At 41.5% G+C, this 21,661-nt stretch overlaps 1 protein-coding gene and 2 long non-coding RNA genes across 4 annotated transcripts; all 3 read left to right on the top strand.

Moving 5' to 3' along the window:
* The first annotated feature begins 1,345 nt into the window (after positions 1-1,345).
* On the top strand, positions 1,346-11,814 carry LOC139561698 (uncharacterized). 2 transcript variants are annotated; one of them, XR_011672197.1, is made up of 6 exons: positions 1,346-5,679; positions 5,912-6,220; positions 6,518-6,547; positions 7,437-7,742; positions 8,110-9,179; positions 11,279-11,814. It is a non-coding gene; the product is annotated as an uncharacterized lncRNA (long non-coding RNA). The 2 variants fall into 2 exon arrangements; XR_011672196.1 differs by having other exon boundaries at positions 5,912-6,547.
* Positions 11,815-13,043: 1,229 nt separating this feature from the next.
* On the top strand, positions 13,044-15,999 carry LOC139561334 (uncharacterized). The gene is made up of 3 exons (XR_011672109.1): positions 13,044-13,324; positions 13,428-13,513; positions 14,460-15,999. It is a non-coding gene; the product is annotated as an uncharacterized lncRNA (long non-coding RNA).
* A 3,603-nt stretch (positions 16,000-19,602) lies between these two features.
* On the top strand, positions 19,603-21,360 carry sst5 (somatostatin 5). Its single transcript, XM_071377715.1, has 2 exons — positions 19,603-20,197; positions 21,039-21,360. Exons 1-2 carry the CDS (start codon positions 20,066-20,068, stop codon positions 21,231-21,233), a joined length of 327 nt encoding a protein of 108 aa, XP_071233816.1. The 5' UTR covers positions 19,603-20,065; the 3' UTR covers positions 21,234-21,360.
* The last annotated feature ends 301 nt before the right edge of the window (positions 21,361-21,661 follow it).

Raw genomic sequence — 21,661 nt, forward strand, 5'->3', positions numbered from 1 at the left:
TCCATTTCCCCTGCAATAATACAATGTAAAGTCATCAAGTCAAGAAGTATTAAATGTTTTTAATATTGATGTCATCTCTCATGGCATTTCTCCACTGCAGACCTTTTATTTATTTAACCTTTATTTAACTGGGCAAGTCAGTTTTTTACAATGACGGCCTACCCCGGCCAAACCCTAACCCTTACATTCAGAGCATGAACTGACTTGGTTGGGAACGGTCCAGGACTCTCCACCCTGGTAACTGATCTGATGATTGTTTTTTCCACACTGCATGGATTCTAAATGTGTTGGCCCTTCCTCAGCGCTCGCTCCACACAGCCGTATGGAGTTGTTATTCACACACGGGAGCAGATGTTGCGAAGAGAAAACAGCGTGACAAGATTGTGATCGATGCATACTGCCCCATCAAAATCGCTGCATAATTTGGCGGATGGCATCAGGATAACAACCTGCATTAGCTGGAGACAGCTGTCGCCATGGCGCCTGGGTAACTGGGCTGCTACATTCTCTGCTCCTTATTTCGGATAGAAGCAGGACAGCCAATTAGAGTGATTTACAGCTGGGGTCGAGAACACCTTAAAGCCCATTCCCAGCCTAGCAAAAACAAAGGCAAGGCTACCTAGGGCATAAATGGAGAGGCTCACAGAAGACACTGTGAGAGATGTGTAGTGTTTGAGATTAACAAAGCTGTTGGTGGTAGCTCCAGGGTTGTCCTTTAACCAGCTAATTTAACCAACGGTTATTTTGCCACGCTGTTGTCCTCTTTATTTATTTTTGGAGATAGAAGTACTCGATCAAATAATATGATCTGTGATAGATCTATAATAAACAATAGTAAACATAATGAATTGATAATTGTTCTCTGATTTGCTGTCCAGTACAATAGAATAGTTATATTTGTCTATGTTTTAAAGCTTACATACTGTATTGATGTGTGGATTATTGCACCAACTGGCTTTTCTGATGTCATTCACGCAGCAGCAGAGTCCTAAAGTTGAGACAATATCCACATCTGGAGAGCACACCAGGAAGACTTTGTCGTGTCTGTGACTATCATTAAATGTGAAGACTGTATATTATCAAATCAATTCTCTATGTGTAATTTAATTATGCGATTAAACTAATCATGTAACTTTAATTAACTTGGAAGTCGGGGCACCACATGTTTTGTTTTATAGAGTGTCAATTTCCCAAATATAACTCTTCATATATTTTCATATCTTATCAAAACAGTGCTTATTAATGAATTGTACCTCATCAGTTCTCATTAGTGAACATCGCAAACCCTTGGATATCTGCACGAGCATAAATTATGAATCAGCAATATACAAATTGGCTTAATTTATTTACTAACTAACTAATCAAATCACAGAAATACATGAAAACACACAATTAGTTCATACATGGGGTATTACATGATACAAAGAAAAAGTCCCTAGCGTATGAAACCGATATGACGTATTGATAGACAAAGGAAAGTGGGTGTGGACCGCTCAAGAGCGGGAAACTCATAGCTGATAACTACACTCACAAAAATTGCTAATACCTTACATGAACGATCGCTTATTCGAAAAGAAATGGCAATTTACATAATTACGAGAGTATGTCTCTATCTGTGGTCGCCGGTCCGTCTGCTGGAGAGAGTCGACAGAAAGCCTCAGGTTTGTCCACCAGAAGTCACAGTCTGCCGTAGCTGTTATAATGGATACGTCAGAGTACTATACTGTTCTTAGTCCGGGTGCCTTTACCAAACTAAAGTATTTAAACAGCTGCAGTCTGAATAATTATTCTTTAGTTTGTAGATTTCTTCGCCATGTCAACGTGGGAAGGATCTGCACATTCTCTGGTCTTGTCCTTTGGTAGAGTTGTAGTTTAAACCACTTCACACACCAGCGTCACCCGGCATGTTTTGGTCTTAGAAATTCAACCATTTGCATCCTTAGCTTATGTAACAGTATAACTTTACTCCGTCCCCTCGCCCCGACCTGGGCGCGAACCAGGGACCCTCTGCACACATCAACAACGGTCACCCACGAAGCATCGTTACCCATCGCTCCACAAAAGCCGCGGCCCTTGCAGAGCAAGGGGAACCACTACTTCAAGGTCTCAGAGCAAGTGACGTCACCGATTGAAAGGCTATTAGCGCGCACCACCGCCAACTAGATAGCCATTTCACATCGGTTACACTTACACCGTGGTTTGCATGGTCTATAGAATTGTAACCATTCCATTGTGGGGACTCCATCCCGGCGTTCTTTGACTTAATGTACATTTTGTAGTAGGTGGGTTTTATACTCTGTGGAAGAAGGGGCAGTTCTATGACGCCTAATGTGATGTCTGGGCACACGGGTGTGTGGCCACTGACTAGTTAAACTTTATATGAAATCCATACTCTCATTTAGAAGGTTACATCACATTACATCTTCTCACAAATAGTTTCATGTTTAATCACATATGTTTCACAATATTTAGATGTAAACCTGACAGCTGGTAAATGTACACTTTAAGAGATACAGTTATGTGCGTTTCCTGTCTTCATGAGATCACCAAATGAAACACACTCAACATGACTGTCCCTTAAGTGTCCATGGACCATTCCCACATTCTCAAAAATAGAAGCATTGTTTAATTATTCAAAGTTTGATTGTCCAAGGGTCTCTCTGTGTTCCACAGTTTACATTCCAATCTCGAACACTACAGAGCATAGGGGCAGCAAATTTTTTGACCGACCATAAAACAGTCGGCTTCCCGCTCTCCCCCTCTGAGAGAGAGCATGCTGTAGAGCAAACCCCCCTGTAACCTGATCCTTCAGATCGTCACAGGAGAGTTATGAGAACTACAAAGATAAGAGACCTCACCATTGTGAAAAGAGTTTCTTATATCAATCAAATCTCAAAAGACACATGCAAATACATACATACTTTTTAACATTAAATCTCACCAGAGAATACATAATGGGGAGAAACCTTACTCCTGCTCTGACAGTGAGAAGTGCTTTACTACATCAAGTAAATGGAAAGTCCATCAGGGAGTGCACATTTGAGAAAAACCGTATCACTAACCAGGTTTCCATCCAACCTTTTTACGTGAATAAAATACATGTTGGATAAAACATTTCACGACAGGCCTGCTGGAAACAACAAATTTGTTGGTAAACTTTCCAAATGTCGACAAAGAAAAATACGCTAGACAGGGATGTGATCTTTTTGTGTCTGTAAAATGTATTATGCAAGAAATGGCAGTGGACACGCTTTTATGCGCAAATATTGATATTATAACCATCATATCGTAGTAAACTTGGAGTCACACGATGATTTGTTTTGTGGTCCTCCCACTACGACTGGGGAAAGCATGCAGTTTATTAGGCTAGAGATGAAATAAGTTATGATAAGTGGTGTAGTGGTGCCTGGAGAATTGGGTATGCTCTAATTTTGCCCGCCGGCAAAGGAAAGGCACCCTGTGTGAAATGATATGAGAAACAGTTACATACACTCTGAATGACCTAAAATGATGAATCCCATATTGGTATTTAAAAGTCAGGTCAACCCAAGCTGTACTGTGCAGTAGGCTAATAGTAGGCCTACTATTGAAACAGGTAAACTGAGTCAGAAATTCCCAGGTTTCAGATTTTCCCCCACAAAAATGTGGTTTTCGTTCTCAAAGTCACACTTCTTTTAACACACAAAATGTTATTTTCTAGGTCAATAACAATGCTTAAACCACATCAGGAGACCACTTTTGAGGTCTGGGAAAAATCGAAGAAATGTTGATTTTTGAGAGTGCGTACCCTTTATTTCAAGTGTGCAGGCACCTAGCACTACCTTTTGATTAGGGTGTTTCCAGCACATGAGATGGAGTTTGCAAAGGAAATGGCCACTGGAATAACGCAAATAATCATGATATGTTTCTAAAAATAGGCTACATTGTAGCTAGTTAACATTTAATAAAGAAGGTTTTTGGGAAAGCCTTTCCATCTACCAGAAGACAGTTTTCCCTATCATTAGCGTCGCTATATTTTTCCTGTTCCTTAATTGTTTGAAACTTGGATATTTTACTTCATATTATGAGGTATGTCTTACCTCAGCTGCATATAGCCAAAATTCCACCATAGAAATGTAGAGGCAATTATTTGTATAAAGACTTCGTCATATGCGTTCTCCTGTTCTATTGGTTTTCTTTCAACTTTGTTTCATTGTCTAGCAGCCAAAGGCATTATCTTAATCATATTAGCAACTCATGTTGCATCTTTAAATCCCCCCTCCTTTCTAATGCATAGTTCCATCTCTGTCCATGAAACCGCTTGTATGTGCAGTGTGCATTTTTAGAACGTGTTTTCCCGCAAAATGCATTTTGGAACATTCATTTGTAGGCCTACTGCCGTGTGTTAATAGCTGCGCCTAAAATGGGAAGAAATACTAGTTTATCAACATTTTAAACTAAACATTCTGATCTGTTCCATCAGCCCGATTAGTTAATATGGCGTATACAGTTGAAGTCGGAAGTTTACGTACACCTTAGCCACCTTAAATTGTTTAACTTGGGTCAAACGTTTCAGCTAGCCTTCCACAAGCTTCCCACAATAAGTTGGGTGAATATTGGCCCATTCATCGTGACAGAGCTGGTGTAACCGAGTCAGGTTTTGTAGGCCTCCTTGCTCGCACACGCTTTTTCAGTTCTGCCCACAAATTTTCTATAGGATTGAGTTCAGGGCTTTGTGATGGCCACTCCAATACCTTGACTTTGTTGTCCTTAAGCCATTTTGCCACAACTTTGTCATTCTGCCCCCTCAGTTAACCGACTGTTCCTAGGCTGTCATTGAAAATAAGAATTTGTTCTTAACTGACTTGCCTAGTTAAATAAAGGAAAAAAACACATTGGGCTTATTGGTGAAACCTCTCGCTTTGACCCTTCCTCTCTGATAATATTATAATACTATAATATTATAATACTATAATATTACAGCACACACTATGTGAAACGTTGCTTCCCTGTCAGCAGTTTCCTGTGGGTAGTTCAGTGTTTCCTGTAGGTAGGTGGGTTCAACCTACCTACAGAAGTTTAACACATATAAGCTAGGGAACTAATAAGATAGAAGTGACATAGCCTCGTGGTATTTTCAACTCTTCATGACAGTAGTCTTGTTTAGCTCAGTGGAGCCCCATTTAGAGACAGATATGATATCTGCTATGATCCTTATTATCCTGTTCTGGAGCGCAGGAAGGATGTCGTTACATTGACATACACTGTTTGTGACATATGTTTTGATATTGTATGATATTTTTCCTAGTAAAAGAACATGCAACCGGAAGAGGACCGTAAACATTTGGCTCAAAGTAGGACAATTACGTGATCACCTGAAAATGTACTTCACCGTAGCCTTAATAGTCCATCTGTGGACAGGCACTAACATAAAATGTGATGGTGCCATGCATCTGACTGTTGTATATTTAGTGTCTCTCTCTCTCTCTCTCTATTTTCTCTCTTACTCCTCTTTCTTTGTCCCATGTCTCTCTCTCTGTGTCTCTCTCTATTTTCTCTCTGTGTCTCTCTCTCTCTTTCTCTCTATTTTCTCTCTTTTACTCCTCTCTCTCACTATTTTCTTTCTCTTACTCCTCTGACTTTCTCCTCTGTCTCTCTTTTTCTCCTCAGCTCTTCAGGCCCATAGCGTCAGGCCACCAGGTTAGTAGATTATAAATCTACAGTGATTATGGCAGTTCATTATTAGTCCAAAATATTATGCCGCATGGCGAAATTCATGGGTCCATCCATACACGCCATACTAAACAATAACAAGTACTATTTTATGGAACTACTAATACTTCTCAACCACAAAGCATTACTGCTGATAGAATAACCGAAGCACTGCCATAATCTGTCTTCCCCACTCTGTTTTCCTCTCTGTTGTTTACAGCTGAATTATCCATCAGACTGGTAAATGGGACCAGTTCCTGCTCTGGGACAGTGGAAGTATTTTATGAAGGAGAGTGGTTAGGTCTATGTCCTTCTTGGTCGTGGAGAGTGAGAGAGGCTAAGGTTGTGTGTAGAGAACTGGGCTTTGTGAATGTTGTAGCTACATCAAGAGGACCTCCATTTGAAGAGGGTCGAGAAAGAGTCAAGGTATTTGATTGCAGGGGAGAGGTGTCGTCTCTCAGAGATTGTAATTCCAGAGGAGGACCAGGTTTCTGTGATGGTGACAATTATGTTAATGTGACCTGTTCAGGTAAGAGACTACTATTATTGTGAGATTTCTTTGTACATTTGATATATAACTAATCTGCAAAGAGAGGTTAAAATGTTAATTGTAGGGGAATGCGTACCATAGCAATGATAAGGCTATCTTCACATCATGAAAGGTCATGTTAATGTTCATTTCTCCTCTCTCTCTCTCTCGCTCTCTTTCTCCTCTCTCTTTCTTCATCCCCCGTGTCTCTCTTTCTCCTCTCTCTGTCTCTCTCTCTCCACTGTCTCTCTCTCTCCACTGTCTCTGACTTTCTTTCCTCTCTCTCTTTCTCCTCAGATCTCCAGGCTCAAAGCGTCAGCCCAACAGGTTGGTAGAGTATAAATGTACATCTAAATCAAAGCAAATCAAATATTATTTGTCACATGCTTCAAATACAACAGGTGTAGGTAGACCTTACCGTGAAATGCTTACTTAACTGCATTATTGGTCAAGGGCTTCTAAGAAAAATAAGTTAAGAAAATATTTACTAAACAAACTAAAGTAAAAAAAATAGAAGACCAACAATAAAATAACAATAACGAGGCTATATACAGGGGGTACTGGTATCGAGTCAATAAAAAACGAGTAGCAGCGCCGTAAAAAAGGGGGGGGGAGGGGGGGGGTCAATGTAAATAGTACAGGTAGCCATTTGATTAGCTATTCAGCAGTTTTATGGCTTGGGGGTAGAAGCTGTTAAGAAGCCTTTTGGACCTAGACTTGGCGCTCCGGTACTGCTTGCCGTGCAGTAGCAGAGAGAACAGTCTATGACTAGGGTGTCTGGAGTCTTTGATAGTGATAGTTTGTGTACACCAAGGAACATGAGGCTCTCAACCTGCTCCACTACAGCCCCATCGGTGAGAATGGGGTCGTGCACAGCCCTCCTTTTCCTGTAGTCCACGATCATCTCCTTTGACTTGATCATGTTGAGGGAGAGGTTGTTATCCTGGCACCACACTGCCAGGTCACTGACCTCCTCCCTATAGACTATCTCATCATTGTCGGTGATCAGGCCTACCACCGCTGTGTCGTCGGCTAACTTAATGATGGTGTTGGAGTCGTGCATGGCCACGCAGTCATGGCTGGAAGAAAAAAAAACGAGTACTGTTTTATGGAACTACTAATACTTCTCAACCACAAAGCATTAATGCTGTTAGAATAACAGAAGCACTGCCATAATCTGTCCTCACCACTTCGTTTTCCTCTCTGCTGTTCACAGTTGAATTATCCATCAGACTGGTGAATGGGACCAGTTCCTGCTCTGGGACAGTGGAAGCCTTTAATGAAGGAGAGTGGTTAGGTCGATGTTCTAGATGGTGAAACATGACCAAAGCTAAAGTTGTGTGTAGAGAACTGGGCTGTGTGAATACTATAGCTGCATCTAGAGGACCTCCGGTTGAAGAGAGAAGAGGAGGAGTCAAACTTTTGGGTTGCAGGGGAGAGGAGTTTTCTCTTAGAGCGTGTGACATCAGAGGAGGACCTGGTGTCTGTGATGGTAGATATTATGGTCATGTGATCTGTTCAGGTAAGAAACTTGTAGTGTTGTGAGATTTACTTGTACATTACATTTGCATTGATCATATTGTTAAGGAAATGAGAACATTTAATTTAAAGAGAGGGATAAATGTGAGACAAATTTTTACATTATATTTACATTTGTCATATTGGTTTATGGGAGAGATGCATGGGCAGATCATTGTAGTTAAGATGTTATTAAAGTGAAGCTGCCTGATGGATGTCCTGCTGTACACGCCATACTAAACAACAATAACAAGTGCTGTTTTATGGAACTACTAATACTTCTCAACCACAGAGCATCAATGCTGTTAGAATAACAGAATCACTGCCATAATCTGTCCTCACGACTGTGTTTTCCCCTCTGCTGTTTACAGTTGAATTATCCGTCAAGATGGATGAATGGGACCAGTTCCTGCTCTGGGACAGTGGAAGACTTTTATGAAGGAAAGTGGTTAGGTCTATGTTTTTGGTGGTTGTGGGGCATGAGGCTAGCTGAGATTGTGTGTAGAGAGGTGGGCTGTGGGAATGAAGTAGCTACATCTATAGGACATCTGTTTGAAAAGGATAAAGGAGTTGTCGGACTGAGTTGTAACAGAGGAGCTAGCCAACAACACAGCTACAGTAACACAATCACTTCTAACTGATGCTGGAAAGACTGAAAATTAGCTGCGTTTCATTTTACCGTTTTTCAGTTTTTTTGTTTGTATATATCCATAAAAATGATGCCAACTGATTCATGATTTCGACAGGCTGAGAAACGCTGCCTGCCTTTCTGTCTCGTCCCGACAGGCGACACGTTCTTTACTATGGGACAGCAAGAGATCAAATTTAAATATTGAAACAATGTTGCAAATGTCGGAGAGACAGACAGCAAGTTTTATACAAATCTCCTCTGTTGAAAACTAAATGTTAGTCTAAAAGAAATGTGAGATAATGTCTAGATGCTTTTTGTATTGGAGAACATGTTTATACGTTGCTTGGCTGGGCTGCTGAGACAATGGATTGCGCAATGGAACAGAGTAAATAAACATTTTAATATCATAGATTTAGTCGTGGCAATTTGTGGAATAGACACCGGCTGGAATGCGGTTTTAACCAATCAGCATTCAGGATTGGACCCACCCGTTGTATAATGTAATTTAACTTGTTATTACCTGAGCAGATCACTGTGAATGAATAGTCAAGACATTATGTTCTTTTACACTCCCTCTGTGCAGGCTCAGACCCTCGTAGCCAATTCCAATCCCTTTAATGGTGTTACCACCAGGTAGTACTGAAACAGTGGAGCCACAACCCAGCTGTCTACACACTACTGCAGCTACATCCTCCCAGTCATCAGTTCCCACAGTCCTCCACTCCATCAGCACAGCGACTGCCTCCTTCCACCCGCCTCACATAATCAACCTCTGAGAAAAGAAAATAATAGAAAAAGAAGAGAGAGATGGTAATCTTACTTATTTTCTCACAAAAGCACACCTATAGTGCCTTCGGAAAGTATTCAGACCCCTTGACTTTTTACACTTTGTTACGTTACAGCCTTATTCTAAAATGGATTCAATATAAAAAAAAATCTATAGCAATCTACACACAATACCACATAATGACAAAGCTACTGTATCTCTGCTTATTCAGTGTCTTACACTTATCATACATGTTTGACCTGTTGCATACTTAAAAATGCGCCTGTTGTAGATGTCTGAGGTTTGCTCTCACAAGGACGGCTCAGCGGGAGTGGAAATATTGGCTGAACGCCTAGACTGTGGTTGCCAGGTGTTCTCCTCCTCTGCAGCAGAGAAAGGATGCACTTGACTATCTCTGTGTGACCCGTAGTGATAGTATAAATATGCTGAGGGGGAAATACCTCGTCAGAACTTCTGACGAACTTCCACACGAAGTGCTGTTTGTCTGTAATCTCTCCACTGACGTGAATAAACATAAATTCATTTAAGCTTGACTTTTCGGTCCTTAGTGCTTATTTCCATGACATAACTTATTTACATAACTATTCAGACCCTTTGCTATGAGACTTGAAATTAAGCTCAGATGCATCCTGTTTCCATTGATCATCCTTGAGATGATTGGAGTCCACCAGTGATCAAATCAATTGATTGGATGATTTGGAAAGGCACACACCTGTCTATGTAAGGTCCCACAGTTGACATTGCATGTCAGAGCAAAAACCAAGCCATGAGGTTGAATGAATTGTCCATAGAGCTCCAAGACAGGATTGTGTCGAAACACAAAAAATGTCTACAGCATTGAAGATCCCCAAGAACATAGTGGCCTCCATCATTCTTAAATGGAAGATGTTTGGAACCACCAAGAGTCTTCCTAGAGCTGGTCGCCTGGCAGAATTGAGCAATTGTGGGAGTAGGGCATTGGTCAGGAAGGTGACCAAGACCCAATGATCACTCTGACAGAGCTCCAGAGTTCCTCTGTGGAGATGGGAGAACCTTCCAAAAGGACAACCATCTCTGCAGCACTCCACCAATGAGGCCTTTATGGTGGAGTGGCCAGACGGAAGCCACTCCTCAGTAAAAGGCACATGACAGCCCACTTGGAGTTTGCCAAAAGGCACCTAAAGACTCTCAGACCATGAGAAACAAGATTCTCTGGTCTGATGAAACCAAGATTGAACTCTTTGGCCTGAATGTGAAGTGTCACATCTGGAGGAAACCTGGCACCATCCCTACAGTGAAGCATGGTGTTGGCAGCATCATGCTGTGGGGATGTTTTTCAGCGGCAGGGACTGGGAGACTAGTGAGGATCGAGGCAAAGATGTACGGAGCAAAGTACAGAGAGATCCTTGAAGCAAATCTGCTCCAGAGCGCTCAGGACCTCAGACTGGGGCAACGGTTCACCTTCTTACAGGACAACGACCCTAAGCACACAGCCAAGACAATGCAAGAGTGGCTTTGGGACAAGTCTCTGAATGTCCATGAGTGGCCCAGCCAGAGCCCAAACTTGAACCTGATCGACCATCTCTGGAGAGACCTGTAAATAGCTGTGCAGCGACGCTCCCCATCCAACCTGACAGAGCTTGAGAGGATCTGCAGAGAAGAGTGGGAGAAACTCCCCAGATATAAGTGTTACAAGCTTGTAGCATCATACCCAAGAAGACTCGATGCTGTAATCGCTGCCAAAGGTGTTTCAACAAAGTACTGAGTAAAGGGTCTGAATACTTATGTAAATGAATATTTCAGTTTTGTATTTTGAATACATTTGCAAAGAAAATTCTAAAAACCTGTTTTCACTTTGTCATTATTGGATATTGTGTGTAGATTGATGAGTGGGAAAAAACAATTTTATCAATTTTAGAATACGCCTGTAACGTAACAAGGGGTCTGAAAACTTTCCAAAGTTTGCCTCTCATATTCTTTACTGTAGGTGAGAAACAATGTTGATTGAGTGACAAACTGTTTCTTACCTGAGCTGGTGAGTCCAACAGCATTACCAGGTAGGCAGTTGTTATTTTTTCTGTCTGAGGTGTCACAGTCCAGGAGAAGGGACTCATTGCCTTTACACTGGAACTCTTTATCCCAGGACTGCCCTTCTCCATAGAGCCCCCCCTGTAGACCTGCAGGAGCCCCACAGCCAAGCTCCCCGCAGACTACCTCTGCATCCTGCCGGTCAAAGTCAGCTTCGCACACTGAGGCCCAGGACTGACTTGACTTCACCTCCACTCTTCCGGAGCAGAATCCAGCTCCATCCACAAGCCGCACAGACTCTGGAGAAAAAGAGTTGGTTGAACATTCAATTAGTTTTGTTGATGAAACTGTCAAGGACTTAACACAAATATGTTGGATAAAATATTGTAGTTTGCTATGGTTAATGCTGTTTGAGGTCAAATGTTTTTTGTTTTGTCACTCAGGATAGGGTTGGGAATAATGCAGCTCACATATCTCCCTCTCTTTCAATGAAATAAATAACAAAAATATGATAAAATAAAATATATTGTAAAAATAAATCTCACAATACTAGCAGTTTCTTACCTGAACAGATCACATGACGTTCATAAAAACTTTTACAGGCACCAGGTCCTCCTTCAAAAATGCGACACTGTTCCAGAGAAGACTCATCTCCCTTACAACAACGCGCCCGAAGCAGGTGTTTGGAGGTTATATTGGCAATATATATAACACCTGTACCAATATATCCTCCAAACACTGGCTTCTGGCATTATCACTTAATTAGACTGATTTCCTTCATTCATACAACTTCCTCTGTGCCTCTTTCAATGACTGTTTAGCTTGTAAGTCTGCTTTGCAAAATAGACTACTCAGTCAAGTAACAATCAAATACAACTTTATTAAATACTGTATCACAGAATGCTTTTGTATGCGAGTGTTATCTAATTGAACATAGCTACTCACTAGCATTTTTACACGCCGATGTTGCTGTCTTTAAATGAGGAAAGTAGTTGAGTAGCTACATTTTCTTTTTTTTAAAACAGTCTATTAAAAAACTGAAATACCTTATTTACATAAGTATTCAAACCCTTTGCTATGAGACTCGAAATTGAGTTCAGGTGCATCCTGTTTCCATTGATCATCCTTGAAATGTTTCTACAACTTGATTGGAGTCTACCTGTGGTAAATTCAATTGATTGGACATGAGTTGGAAAGGCACACACCTGTCTATATAAGGTCCCACAGTTGACAGTGCATGTCAGAGCAAAAACCAAGCCATGAGGTCAAAGGAATTGTCTGTAGTGCACTGAGACAGGATTGTATCAATTCACAGATCTGGGGAAGGGTACCAAAACATTTCAGACTCTTCCTAGAGCTGGAAGTCCAGCCAAACTGAGCAATCGGGTGAGAAGGGCCTTGGTCAGGGAGGTAACCAAGAACCCGATGGTCCAACCTGACATAGCTAGAGAGGATCTGCAGAGAAGAATGGGAGAAACTTCCCAAATACAGGTGTGTCAAGCTTGTAGCGTCATACTCAAGAAGACTCGAGGCTGTAATTTCTGCCAAAGGTGCATCAACAAAGTACTGAGTAAAGGGTCTGAATACTTATGTAAATGTGACATTTCAGTTTTTTATATTTAATATATTTGCAAAAATGCCTAAACATTATTTTTATGGGGTATTATGTGTAGATTGATGAGGGGGGGAAACGATTTAATCCATTTTAGAGTCAAGGGGTCTGAATACTTTTTGAATGCACTCTGGGCTGTAGGCCCACTACTTTTGTTGGCACTGTGAGGGAGGGCGGCTAGCACTGTTACATGCTGCTGTTATTGTCATATCTATAGGAAACTAGTTGAATAGGTATTTCCTGTTCTCTTTTATTGTTACAGATCTTCTGGTCCAGCCTGATATCTCCCTGACTGACTCAATGGGAGGGATGTTCAGGGGCTACAACTTCACCATCACCTGCTCCACTCAGCCACAGTACCCAGGAAGCTCCTTCCTCCTCACTTTCACCAGCTCAAACAGAACTCAGACCGCTGTCAATGACTCAGCTGCCTTCCTCTTCCCTGCTGCAAATGACTCCCACCAAGGGGACTACAGCTGTTTTATGAGAATGATGTTTTCTCTCATAACTTCTCCTCTGAGGGAGAGCACTTCTCCCTCACTGTCACAGGTAACAGAGCATGAACCAGACTTATAACTTTGTCATTGACAGATTTCCCACAGATCTATGTGATGATGATCAGTCCCTTCATGAAACGTGTTTCTGTTTGCAGCCTCTCCTCTGCCAAACTTCATCAGACACATTGTAGTGCTGCTGATCCTACTGACAGCCAACACCACCTCCTACCTGTACTTCAAGGTAAAGACATTCACTCAGAGGTGACAAGTCAAATGTTTGTATTTGAGCAGATTGATATTTCAATTGTTTTGAGGGGCTGATTTGTTATGGGGGTGCCCCCCATTTTTTGTTTAATGACTGATTTGAATATATTTGTAGTCTGGTACAGTAGATAACAGAAAGTCACAGATACAGTCTAGTTATGTCATTAACCAGTTGTGTATCCATCGGGGGAGGGAGAGACGGACATATATACTGTATATACACTGAGTATACCAAACATTAGGAACACCTTACTAATATTGAGATGCATGAATTTAATATTAAGAGTGTGCAAAGTTGTCAAGGCAAAGGGTGGCTACTTTGAAGAATCTCAAATATAAAATATATTTTGGTTTAACACTTTTGGTTACTACATGATTCCAAGTGTTATTTCATAGTTTTGATGTCTTCACTATTATTCTACAATGTAGGAAATAGTCAAAATAAAGAAAAAGCCTGGAATGAGTAGGTGTGTCCAAACTTTTGACTGGTACTGTGTGTAAATATATACACACACAACTGAACAAAAATGTAAACGCAACATGTAAGGTGTTGGTCCCATGTTTCATGAGCTGAAATAAAAAATCACTCAAATCTTCCCTACGCACAAGAAGCTTAATTCTCTAAAATATTGTGCACAAATTTGTTTATCCATTTGTGAGCATTTCTCCTTTGCCAAGATAATCCATCCACCTGACAGGTGTGGCATATCAAGAATATGATTAAAGAGCATGATCATTACACAGGTGCACCTTGTGCTGGAGACAATAAATGGCCACTTTAAAATGTGCAGTTCTGTCACACAACACAATGCCACAGATGTCTCAAGTTGAGAGCATGACTACAGGAATGTGCACCAGAGCGGTTGCCAGATAATTGAATGTTCATTTCTCTACCATAAACTGCCTCCAATTTGGTTTTACAGAATTTGGCAGTACGTCCAAACGGCCTCACAACCGCAGACCAAATGTAACCACGCCAGCCCAGGACCTCCACATCCGGCTTCTTCACCCGTGGCATCGTCTGAGATGGGGGGTGACGAGCATGGATCTTTATGTCAATTCCATGGAGATGGTCTCTCTGCGCTCCAGAGCTGAAGCCGGAAGAGAGTAGCCCAGGGGACGGAGTAGGACAACACTGATCCTACACGCTGATCTTATGTAAGTTCTGCATTTTAAAATCCATTGTCAGCCTGCACTTGTGTGTAAAATGTGGTGTCAAAACTTAAGTGGTTCAAACTTTAACAACACAAGTTCAGAATGTGTTTATATATTATAACCTTGGAAGAAATCTTAAAGGAGTAACTGCAAAAACCCTTATTATTTGTTGTATTATTATTGCTTTGACATGTATAACTTTTAAGAGACTTAACTCATTTTCGCCTTGCATTCCAACATGTATTGCTTTTTGGCTTTGTTTATGTTGCATATCTTATTCTGTATACTCTAAGATTCTTTATCTTGAAGTGTTACCATATATTATTATAATCATCAGCCGGCATTTAATCCGATTGCACGTCGTAGCGCGCTTGTCATTTAAAGCTATAATCCTTAATTGGTGAAACTGCCACGACCGTTTGGGACATTACAACAACAAAGAAGTTACTGCAAACAACGAACACTATTTGACATCATTACAGGCTTGATAGAACAACAGTATATATGCTGCAATTAGTTTTCACCACGCTGCCGAGGCTCCTCTCCTCCGTTTCTCTTCCTTTTCAACAAGACAAAAACAATAACAAAGGCCCTGAGGCGAACAATAGGCTGTTTCCCCTAACGTGGATCTGTAGAGGTAATTTCCGATTGAGCCGACATCTGCAGTCTTTACCGTGAATGTGATCTCCACGAATGCAGAAACATTGCCTTTAAAATCAGCATGGTCAACAGCGCTCTACAACAGGCAATCGGATTAAATCCTGGCCTTTTATATATTTTTTAAAAAAAATTAAAAGGGGGACTTTTTTCACAAGAGTTTTTGATTGGTTGTTGGGGTTTGTTTTCTTGTTTTTTATCTCATGTTATTCATGATAAATGTTATGATTTTAATTATTATGTACCGGTATATTATTGGTATGATGCTAGTAGTACAGTGCATTCAGAAAGTATTCAGACCCTTTGACTTTTTCCACATTTTGTTACGTTACCGCCTTATTGTCACGCCCTGACCTTAGAGATCCTTTTTATGTCTCTTTTGGTTTGGTCAGGGCGTGAGTTGGGGTGGGTATTCTATGTTCTATGTTTTGTAGTTCTATGTTTTGGCCGGGTAGGGTTCTCAATCAGGGACAGCTGTCTATCGTTGTCTCTGATTGAGAACCATACTTAGGTAGCCCTTTTTCCCACCTGTGTTTGTGGGAAGTTGACTTTTGTTTAGGGCACATAGCCTTTAGCTTCACGGTTTGTTTTTGTAGTGTTTGTTGTTTAGTTCGGTGTCTTTTTTCCAAATAAAGAGAAAATTTACGCTAACCACGCTGCACCTTGGTCCTCTTCTTTTCACGGCCGTGACACTTATTCTAAAATTGATTAAATAAATAAAAAATCTCATAAATCTACACACAATAACCCATAAAGACAGAGCGAAAATGGGTTTTTAGAATTCTTTGGAAGCCACTCCTCAGTAAAAGGCACGTGACAGCCCGCTTGGAGTTTGCCAAAAAGCCCCTAAAGGACTCTCAGACCATGAGAAACAAGATTCTCTGGTCTGATGAAATCAAGATTGAACTCTTGGAACTGAATGTCAAGCTTCACATCTGGAGGAAACCTGGCACCATCCCTACGATGAAGCGTGGTGGCAGCATCAGGCTGTGGGGATGTTTTTCAGCGGCAGGGACTGGGAGACTATTCAGGATTGAGGGAAGGATGAACGGAGCAAAATACAGAGATACTTGATGAAAACCTGCTCCAGTGCATTCAGGACCTCAGACTGGGGCAAAGGTTCACCTTTGTCACAAGACGACAACCCTAAGCACACAGCCAGGACAACGTAGGAGTCTCTGAATGTCCTTGAGTAGCCCAGCCAGAGCCCGAACTTGAACCTGATCGAACATCTGACAGAGCTTGAGAGGATCTGCAGAGAAGAATGGGAGAAACTCCCCAAATATAGGTGTTCCAAGCTTGTAGTGTTATACCCAAGAAGACTGGCGACTGTAATTGCTGCCAAAGGGGCTTCAACAAAGTACTGAGTAAAGGGTCTCAACACTTATGTAAATGTGATATTTTTTATAAATTTGCTAAAATTTCTAAAAACCTGTTTTTTCTTTGTCATTATTGGGTGTTGTGTGTAGATTGATGAGGGGAAAAAACCTACTTAATCCATTTTAGAATAAGCCTGTAACAAAAAAAGTAAAGGGGTCTGTGTACTTTCAGAATGCACAGTATATGATGTTATTATCTTATGATCTTTGGGTTAGAAGGAAAGTATTGTAGGCCTACTTAGTACGGTGTGATATACAATAGATTGATTTGCAAATGAATAGATAAGTCAAGTAAATAAATATTGTGCTATATCAATTGCCTCAAAGGTATTGTTGACAAGATTATCACATCCACTGTATGTGTGATGTGAGTTCAGATTATGTTGCTGTTATGTTATTTACTTTCCAGATAAAGACCTGTTGCTCTCTAAACTGCCATTTAATCACCCCCCCCCCCCCCCCACCCCACCCCCCCCCCCCCCACCCCCCACAAAGGTCAGGTGATTATTGATCACGCGTGATTCCATCAGTGACACCAAACAACAGAAGACTGTCTTGGAATCAACCATTTGCAGATTCTTGCCATTCTGTTTGTGCTTTTACGTTTGGCACAAACAGACCTGGGACCAGGCTACTCAGATTGTGGTTCAGAGCGGTGAAAGAACACTCAATGTACCATAACAAAGTAAAACACCCAGTAACAATAAAATAAAAGGTGTAAAGCGTTCATCAGTTAAAGGAATCATTTAAACGACAGTATAGGTAGCAGCTGAATCCCTTAATGCAGAGTTGAACATCTTGTCATGGCAAAGATCTACCTCTAGAGAGAGTGAATTGTGGAGGGTGAATCTAAGTCTAATACACATACACGTCATTTAGACCCATAAAAACTATACATTCAAAAAGGTGAAATAGATATATTATCAAAATGGTTAACATATAAGGTTAGAAGTCTTCTTATTTAATATACAAAAATGATAAGAGCAGGACAGCCATACACTAAACAGTACACTAGATGGCAGCAAAGCGACCACTAAGACCCGACAGGAATGATGAGAAACTCATATCTACACTGTTGTACTATCAGAAATAGTGGAGTCTTACAGCCCAATATAGGCAAATACAATTGTATATCTTCATTGTTATTCCTATGTCAAAAGGTCATGGGCTATTTGTAGAGTATGTAAGGGTAGAGACATGATAGCCGTGGTATAATGGCCATATACCACACCCCCTTGGGCCTTATTGCTTAATTATAACCTGATTACTAACACTTCAAACCAAAGCCTAGGGGACTCCAAAACAACTCTTCAGATCTCAGGCAAGGTTACTCATCACACAAGTGTGGTCAGTCACACCAACACCTATAGAAGGAGTCTCCACGGACCTGTTCAGGTGGATGTAATAATATAGAATGTTCAGATAGAAATGTATTGCGTATAACAGATATTAGTCTCTGCTCTATTCATTCTATTTCTATCTGCAACGTTCAGAATGTTTCACATCACTGAATACACACCAGCTCTCCAATGAAGATAGGTGGGTTGTGATGAGGACTGGAGGTAGAGGTGGTGGCAGTACTGTAAGGACCCCACACGGGCTGTATTAATGTGCCCAGTAGGATGCCTGTGGCCATGACATCCCCCATCTCCTTCAGGAAATGTTAATGAGGGCCGGAGGTGACATGAAGAAATGAGTAATCAGAACAAACAGTGCATCTCCCATGGTGCCAAGGGGCAACGCCGTCAGGAAAGGTTAGACTTTCTTCGTTCAGTGAGGTATCCGTCTTTGCTACCAGCTATTGCTAATATTGTTGCCTACAGTGGGGTTTTATGAAATTGAATTTCCCATTCATCCTCAAAGAAGTCAATAAAATCAATTCTGACGTACCACTCCAACCAGGCCAACTGTTGACTGAGTTTGGTTATCATCTCAAATCATGAATACCATGGCCCAGTCAACAAGTAGAGTAGAGTAGAATAGTGTAAAGTCTGGGACATTTGAGTTGTCAAACCAGTAGTTCACAGCAGCTCACACTTTATTAACTACAAACAAAAACAAATATAGAAATAAATAATGTCCCACATTTAGGGCTCTATTCAGTCTTTAAAGCTGAAGCGTTACAGATTCCGCTGTAATTTATGATTGAGCCCACGTGCAGCATTCTCTGTGAAGCCAGTCTCTGCTACAAGCGGGAACATTGCCTTTAAACTTTAATCACGCAGTAAAGCTAAACTTCCGCGATGCGGATTGAACAGAGCCGTCAGGCTTCGTTTATACAGGCAGCCCAATTCTGATCTTTTTTCCGTTAATTGCTCTTTTGTCCAATCAGATCTGAAAAACACCTGATGTGATTGGTCAAAATACCAATTAGTGGAAAAAATATCAGAATTGGTCTGTCTGTGTAAACGCAGCCTCAATACGCACTTGCATCTTTGCCCTTTGGCTGGTAAATTAATGCTTACTTCTTCTGGGAACATGATGGGGGTGGGGAGATGGAGATTGGGGGGGGGGCAGTGGGCAGTGGGCAAACCTCCCAATTAACATTTGAGTCACTCCATATCATTAGCAGCTCTGTGTGGATTAGGACCACACATCGTGCCGGAGACGCACCAGGGCTGGTGGGGCTAATCTCAACTGACGCAACACCCCTGGGCCTGGCTGAGACAGACGTCACCCTCCAACCTCATCCGTCAACACTAGACTCTGAATGAGTCCCAAATGGCACCCTATTCTACTCCCAAAAGAGTGCCATTTCAGACGGGCCCTGGTCAAAAGTAGTGCACTATACAGGGAATAGGGTGCCATTTCAGGAGCACACTATCATCATCACTGGGCTCGGGGGTTTGTTTAGATCTGAAATGCCACTTGTAATGCTGTGTTGTGTGTTGTTTGCCATGCACACTTCACACTTGTCAATTCCATGTCACAACTTTGCAGATATTGGATGTTGGACAGATGTATAATATTGTTTTGTTCTTGTGACTGTGTCAAACCGCTGTGACCTTCACTTCTTCTCTACAGCTAGTGACCCCCATGACACGCACGCACGCATACGTCCTCATCAACCAATCACATCCCTGTATTGATACGAGGAAGAGCCAAGGATGAAGAAACCTATATATTGGTGGCGCCACTGTTACGTGACACTTCGACAGGGCTGTGTTTTGTGTGTGGACCAACAACCAACTTCCTTCTCTGACATCCAGCCGTTGTTTTGTTTTCCAATAGGATAGTTATTGTTGAACATCCAGTCTAAGATTATCGCTGCTGAATACAGCATTGAAGGATACAGTCGGTATACAGTTTAACCAATAGGAAAGGTACAGACAGGGGAGATGCTGTGTTCCCAGCTGCAGGTGTTACTGGTGGCTCTATCTGCCTCAGTGTTCCTGGCGAGGGTCAGCGCCGCTCCACACAGAGACATGGTAGCTGAACTACTGAGGGCAGATACATCCAAGGGCAACGAGGTGAGTGGTTGACTCACTGTTGTGTGTCAATTGCCTCATTTATAACCTTTGTCTTCCACTTATCCACATTCTGATTGTGCCCACGTGTGCCCATCTATATGGTAGTAAAACGTTGCTTATCTGTCCACATTGTGAACAGATATCCTGCTCCCTCTGTATGCAAATTATTTCAGATATTCTGTCAATGATTTTACAGAGGATGGGGATTTAAATGGTGTCAATGTCCAGATCACAGGTGGTTAGTGGCATCTTAATTGGGCAGGACAGGCTTGTGGTAATGGCTGGAGCAGAATCAGTGGAAAGGTATCAACAACATTAAACACATGGTTTCTATGTGTTTGATGCCGTTCCAGCCATTATTATGAGCAGTCCTCCCCTCAGCAGACTCCACTGGATCCTTTCTACACTTGTAAGATATCCAGACACACCTCTGGAGGTAGTCAGGAAGATCGGATCACAATGCGTCTTTTAAACGTCTACACCCGTCTAAAAATGTGGGCAAGATCAAGACAAAGGATGCACGCTAGAACCATGTATAAATGGAGCTAATGTTTTTATTCATTCTTGAATGATATTCTGTAGTATTCAACTCAATGGTCATACAATTTCAAGAGGACTAGTCATATTAAATGACCATAACTTCTACTTGCTGTATATGTTAAATGATTTGATGATTTAATTAGGCTTAATGTTTTGGTCCTAGAATAACTGACAGAAGTGTTCCACGACAACCGTAGTGTTATAGCAACAAAGGAGTTCTAATATCCGTGGTGTCAGTTATTCCCTTTCTTGGATGGACAATGAAGTTGTATTTTATGCTATTATATTCTTTTCCTAATAGGATCTCTCCCGCACCCTCCTGCTGAAGATAATGTCGGACCTGATGAGCACAGCCGTGGGGGAGAACGAGGTACTACCGGACCTGGAGGAGGCACTCGGGGTGAGGGAGGACGTGGTGCGCCAGCTACCCCTCTCCCATCGGGAACGCAAGGCTGGATGCCGGAACTTCTTTTGGAAGACATTCACATCGTGTTAACTTGCCAAGCAGCCTCTTCTTTGTGCTGGATCATTATAAGACATATTTCTTGCAATGTCACAAATGTAAAATGACAGCTACTATTTTTTTTTGCACTGTTCATTATCAATTAAAAGGCCTAGAATGATGTTGGCACGTACCTGATGTCTTTTTCATGGGTTGGTCATCTAGCAACAAAAGCAACCCGTGCACAACTATGGGGCAAAGTTTAGATTGTTGACATGTAAGCTATATTTCGCCTCCAATGTTTATTGAAAACAAATACATTTGCATAATGAGTACTTGTCTCTTAAATACAATCAGTACAGTTGTTGGTTAGCTAGCTAGCGAATTTTAGCAATATTGGCATCGAAAACAAGCCACTTCCCACATGGCAGTTTCTTTACATTCTTGCTAGCAGCCATCCATATTCACAACAACGCTCTGGC

Source organism: Salvelinus alpinus, chromosome 31 (assembly GCF_045679555.1).
Source record: "Salvelinus alpinus chromosome 31, SLU_Salpinus.1, whole genome shotgun sequence".
Taxonomy (NCBI): Eukaryota; Metazoa; Chordata; class Actinopteri; order Salmoniformes; family Salmonidae; genus Salvelinus; species Salvelinus alpinus.